Source organism: Vigna unguiculata, chromosome 8 (genome assembly GCF_004118075.2).
Source record: "Vigna unguiculata cultivar IT97K-499-35 chromosome 8, ASM411807v1, whole genome shotgun sequence".
Taxonomy (NCBI): domain Eukaryota; kingdom Viridiplantae; phylum Streptophyta; class Magnoliopsida; order Fabales; family Fabaceae; genus Vigna; species Vigna unguiculata.
In genome coordinates, this window is record NC_040286.1 from 8,671,613 (window position 1) to 8,677,438 (window position 5,826).

Sequence of the window (5,826 nt, forward strand, 5' to 3'; positions counted from 1 at the left end):
ACTTTCCTCGTTCACCGATACTCAACCTGCTGCGTAACCACCTCTTTGAGCAAGAGATTGTCTCAAGGGCCCTACCCAACCCTTGCAAGGCAAGCAGGTCAAGTTTGACCTTGAATCTACATTCCTTTGTCCCTATAGACAGTAAACACACACCACAATAGCGCAAGCCTAACAAGAAAAGTATAGGAGACAAACTTAAAACTATACTCTCCTCCCTTTTATCAAAAGCTTTAGTATTAAGAAAGGAAACTATCTTTGATATAGTCATGAGTGTGCACCCTCATCACTTTACCAAGATATTTTCTATTATTAATGATTCTAGTTTCACCAAGAAGTCAATAAAATTTGAACTCTTAAACAAGAGACATGACAATCCCACAACCTGTTTGTTTATGGAAACACCACTTTGCGCTGTCCTCAATCACTAACAACATGATTGATAAACAATCAGTCCATTCCTGCAAAGTTTCGCAACAGAAACACAACAAGCTCACTTCCTAAAGCCCAAAAATCATTTGAAAACCATTGGTATCAGAGTCAAGGTCACGAGTTCGATTCCTGGTGGGCAATTGTTAAGGGGGAGATTGTTGCAGGTTGCACAATTGTCCCGTGACGGAGGTCAGGTGGGCCAAGTCATAATCCTAGTTAGATTCCTAGTAGGACAATTATTGGGGGGGAGATTGTTGCAAGTGGCATCAATTGTCCCATGGCAAAGGCCAAGTGGGTCGGGTTATAATCAAATAATGGCGCTTGAGCGGTTACACTCTTAAGTAAAAAGAGCCTTGAGTAATTGCTATAGCTTTGAGCCTAGTGGTAAGCGTTTGATCCTAACAATAATGTAAGACCCATGAAAATTAAATAAATAAATAAATATTTATTTAATAAATGCGAGATTATTACGATTCTTATTTCTTATTTTATTAAATTAGTAATATCTGACTTGGATTTTACAAGGCCTGATGGTGGTTCAACTTGGAGAGGATGAGTGGTTCGATTGCGCCTTGTTGTAGTTTGTGTTATTCTGTTATGTTTTGTGAACAAATGGAATGCAATGCAAGCTTTTTTTCTTTATTTACTCACATGGTCATGGGTTGGTGGGCTAATTCGACCCGTCTCGTCATATAACCCAATAGGTTGGCGGGATGGGCCATGTCAGGATGGGCCATGACCAACTTTATGTATCCATGTCAGACACATATTCATGTTAGATATTATAGTGATACTTATCAATGAAGTATCTCACTTTTCCAACTTTATGTATCTGTGTCAGACACACACATATTCATGTTAGATACTTTACTGATACTTATCAATGAAGTATCTAATCTATAAAGCACCAATACTTGACAATAATTTATAATTTTTTTTATTTTGAAAATGTTTAGTACATATGATTTTAATTTGGATTCAGACAACAACAATCATATACTTCTCATGATTTTAATAATTTTTGTATGTTTTTCAATATATATATATATATATATATATATATATATATATATATATATATATATATATATATATATATATATATATATATATATCACGTATCGTATCCTATTATTTTCAAAATAAATGTATATTCATATCAGATATGTGTTGTATTTGATACATATATCATATCTATGCATCATAGACAATAACACTTATGTCTCTTTCATGGAAGATGTTTTAAACAATATCTATATTTGTCTAACCACTAAACTTGTATTGTGGGTTTTTTTATGAATGTGGTGTAATTCATATTTGAAATTATGAGATGGTGTAGCTATTTTAAAAAAAAATGGCTTAGGTTAAGTTTTGTCAACACCACACAATTTATAAGTTATCCAAAGTATACATAATTTCATTTGAATTGAGTTGAAGTCATGCTAGTTATGTGTGAGTTCTGTAAATATGTAGTAAGGTCGTTACATAATGACACAATGTTGTTGTAGTTCTGTTATTTTTTTTCACTCGAATGTAGAAGTCGTTAAAATATTAATACGACTTCTTTGTAATGACAATGTACTAAGTCATTGTATTTTGGCATGACTACTATACTAACAAAATTCTCAAAAAATAGTTTTTAATTTATGCTTATGTGGTTGATATGCACGTAATTAACCTAAATGTGGAGAAAAAAAATAGCGAAGAGCACTCTTCATGATCTCAACAAAAAAATACCATTATTAACAAAAGCAATTGAATTACTTTATTGGAATTCAAAGTTTAAGTGTTAAGATAGCCTTCCTCTTATGGAAGGGATTTTCACTTGAGGCTCGAAGTTGTTGAATTATATTTTCTCCTTTTAAACCAAGCCAAAATGAGATATTATGTGTGATAAATGGTTATAAGATTTGACAATTTTTCTTTCATAATTATGACAAGTGTCAAAGATTGTACTCTTGGTTGTATTTGAGAAAAAATACTATTGCAATAGTCTATGTACAACTTTTGTCAATAAAATTCTTTACTAAAAAAAAAAGAAATTCCGAAGTAGTATCAAAATACAATGATCGAAGTATATTCCATTATAAAAAAGATTGCGTTAGTCTCAAATGACTCCAACACATAATAAATAATTTTACTTTAACCGAAATAAAATTGATTGTACTTAAATAAAAATTGTGTCGTTATGCGACAACTTTACTCTGTGCACTAAAATCGTGGATAACTGACATGACTTTAACTTAATTTATTAGAATCATCTATGTTTGGGACGAATTTTCCGTGATGAATTTTCTGTTATAATTTGTCTAAAGTTAAAATTTTCTAGAAAGTTACACCAATTTCGTAATTTCAATCTTGAATTGTATTACATTCTAAAAAAAAATTCATATATTGAATTTATTAAATTAGGTTAAATTCTTTTATGTTTATGATAATAGTAATAATAAGCTCAACTAAATATTTTCAATTGCTTCAATCAAATAAAAATTATGATTATAAACATAATTTAGTTAAAAGAAAGTTCTCTTTTGGTATAATCACCCATTCTAAAAGTTACCAAATAATTTCATAAAAACAAAATACACTAGTTTGTAAAGAAAGCTTAGTGTTGAGGAGTGAGAAGTGTATGAGGGAAGATTGTGGTAGCTAAGGCTCCTTATAAAATCCCCTTCAAAGACAGATAACGACTGCTTCACTTATCTTACTAAACTAACCCTTCCTTTTTTCTTCATTCTTGTCTTCTCTCTTTCTCTCTCCCTCAACTCTACAATGCCACCAGCCAAACGCAAGCCCGCCCAACCGGCGCCGGCTGCGGCGGCTCCGGTGAGGGTCACTCGTGCGGCAGCCAAGCGCTCCGCCTTGGCCACCTCCGACCCTCCGCCGGAAGAGAAGAAAGCCAAGAAGGCAAAGAAGGCCAAGGCCAGCAGTGGCGGTAGGAAGAAGAAGAACGAGAAAGAAGAAAGTGCTCCGGTTAAAGCAGATAAAGAGGAAGAAATAGAAGAAGATGAAGAAGAAGGGGCTTCCAGCAAGACTATCGTTGTTGAACACTGGTTCGTCCCTTTCTCCTTCTGCTCGTTTTGGTTCATGGGTAAATTAAAAATGTTTCTTTTTGTATTCTGTGGCTGTGTGTGCTTTCATTTATGTGTATTATTTGAAATAACTTTATCAAAATTTTGTTTGTTTGAAAAAGGTTCTTTAAGTTTTACAAGGTAACGACTTGGTTAATAGTTTTTTGGGGTTAAAGGAAAGACATAAGAGGAAAATAAGAGTTAGTTGTTTCCATTAGTTGAATAACTTTGTTAAATGTTTTTGAGAAATTTTTTGTTGCTGTTATGATAGTATTATTTGGTCTGAAAGTGTTGATATGATGTGTTATTTGTTGCAGTTTCTCTTCAATATCATTTTATGTATTTATTGTGGGTTGCCAATGGGTATTTGATTTTGTTGTTGTTGTTACTTGGTTCATTTGTTGAGGCCAAAGATCTTGCCTTGTGTGTGTGTGTGTGTGTGTTGGTGATGTTGTTATCGGCACTTTCTATATAATGTGTTGTTTGTTGTTATTTGTTATTCTTAGTAAGCAATGTAACCAGTTCAAGATGAGGGCCAATCTGGTGAAAGAACGTCTGGAGAAAGCGGACTGTGGAGTCAATGTGATACTGAACCCTGAAAAGGTATATATACTGTGATAGTTATTGGTAAATCTTTTGTTTTATCAAGTTTTGGAAGTGTCTTAAGTCATTGATCTATTTTCTTAAAACTTTTGGTTCAAAATGTGTGGTGTTTTGTTCAATAGTCTTTCTTGCTACCCACTTATCAAGTGTAACCTTTGTTTAGATGTTGGGAAAACTTGTGACACCAACAGCTGATGCAGCTCAATCGTGAAAGCCCCATTGACTGTGATTTTGTGAATGAAATTGTGGTCATGAACTGTTTTTGAAAACCTCAATTATAAGCAAAATGGACTATTGTTCTTTGTATATACTATATATTATATACTGTTTAGGGTAGTTTTAATACTGAGTTAGAGAATGCACTATTGTTTTGTGTAGATCATTGTTAAGACTTCTGAGTTCTGAACACAATGATTACTGAGTTTCATATGATATTTTATTTGAGTAATTTTTCTTCTTTAAGTTTGGTTATAGACAATTTGAACTGATTATTTCTTCTCTCCTTTTTTATTCAATGAAAAGCCAAGAAGAGGTTGCTTTGAAATACGGGAAGAAGGTGGCAAGAAGTTCATCAGTCTCTTGGTAATAATGAACTATATTTGGAAATCAGTGTGCTGAGTTGTTAATCATCTGAGTTGAATTGAAAGTATTCTGATATAAACTGTTTAACTGAAGATGCATTTCTTCTGGTGAAAATGATTTTGGAAAGGAAAACAGAACATCAATTTTGCTGTCATCTGAAACATGCAGAGTGGTTTACAAACTATGTTTTGTTTCAGGACATGAAGCGACCATTTAAACCAATGAGGGATCTAGACATGGACCAGGTCATTTCGGATATCATTGATGAGATATCAAACACTTAGTTAACTTTAGTTGTTTCGTATGTTCTATGTTTTGGCTTGACTTGAAGTGAAGCTACATAAATTGTTCTAATGTTAGAATTCCTGCAATGGAAACCTGTCCATAATTTGTTTACCAGTTGTATGTGGTTGCTAGTTTGAGGTTGACACAGTTTGAGAGGAGAGACAGTCTTTTTGGATATGTTGTTGACTGTCTCAAATGAGTACCAATAGGTTTCAGGTTTCATTTGTGTTTCAGATTAAATTTACAGGATATGTTATCAAAACATTTTGTATGTTTTTCTATTATGGTTTCAGTTGTTTTAGATGCTCTTGTTTGTAATCTCAAAATCCATAATTGTGTTGGAAGGTTGAGCAATAGTATCATCTTCCTCTGTTATTGTTCTGTCACCTTTATGTTTTTTGTGAAACTCAAATTGGGATATGAATTTTCTTTCATTTTCTGATCAAGTCTTTGTTTTCTGTATTTTTTATTCTTTCATTCATTCATTCCTAGTATTTCTGTTTGCTTAATCTTATTTATAAAACATGGTGTCTTAATTTTGCATATGTTGGAGGGTGTATTTTTTTTAATGCATGTCACTCATTTCTGCTCCAAATTCTTATTTTTTGTTATTTTTTTCAAACCCTTTTAGTTAAGAATTATATTTTTTTTTTGTGTGCCTATTTGAAACTTTGCTTTGATTTTGAAACTAAAATATTTTAGTTGAATATTGAAATATGTGAGGAAAATTTTATAGAAAGAAGGAAAATAGAAGAGTAAGAGAGAAAATGATGTTTACTAAAAGAATGAAATCTATTAAATAAACCTGGATAATCTTTTGACTTTGAAAATGTATGTTATTTTCTAGTTTGTTTCT

The 5,826-nt window shown here is 32.4% G+C and overlaps 1 protein-coding gene across 1 annotated transcript; it reads left to right on the plus strand.

Annotated features, from left to right (window-relative positions):
• The first annotated feature begins 3,107 nt into the window (after nt 1-3,107).
• On the plus strand, nt 3,108-5,416 carry LOC114193484 (selenoprotein H-like). The gene is made up of 4 exons (XM_028083309.1): nt 3,108-3,482; nt 4,007-4,103; nt 4,626-4,685; nt 4,883-5,416. Exons 1-4 carry the CDS (start codon nt 3,202-3,204, stop codon nt 4,967-4,969), a joined length of 525 nt encoding a protein of 174 aa, XP_027939110.1. The 5' UTR covers nt 3,108-3,201; the 3' UTR covers nt 4,970-5,416.
• The last annotated feature ends 410 nt before the right edge of the window (nt 5,417-5,826 follow it).

Coding starts and splice junctions, on each gene's coding strand:
- LOC114193484 (XM_028083309.1), top strand. CDS start 3,202: ATGCCACCAGCCAAACGCAAGCCCGCCCAACCGGCGCCGGCTGCGGCG. Junction 4,104..4,625: donor TGATACTGAACCCTGAAAAG/GTATATATACTG, acceptor TTCAATGAAAAG/CCAAGAAGAGGTTGCTTTGA. Junction 4,686..4,882: donor AGAAGTTCATCAGTCTCTTG/GTAATAATGAAC, acceptor GTTTTGTTTCAG/GACATGAAGCGACCATTTAA.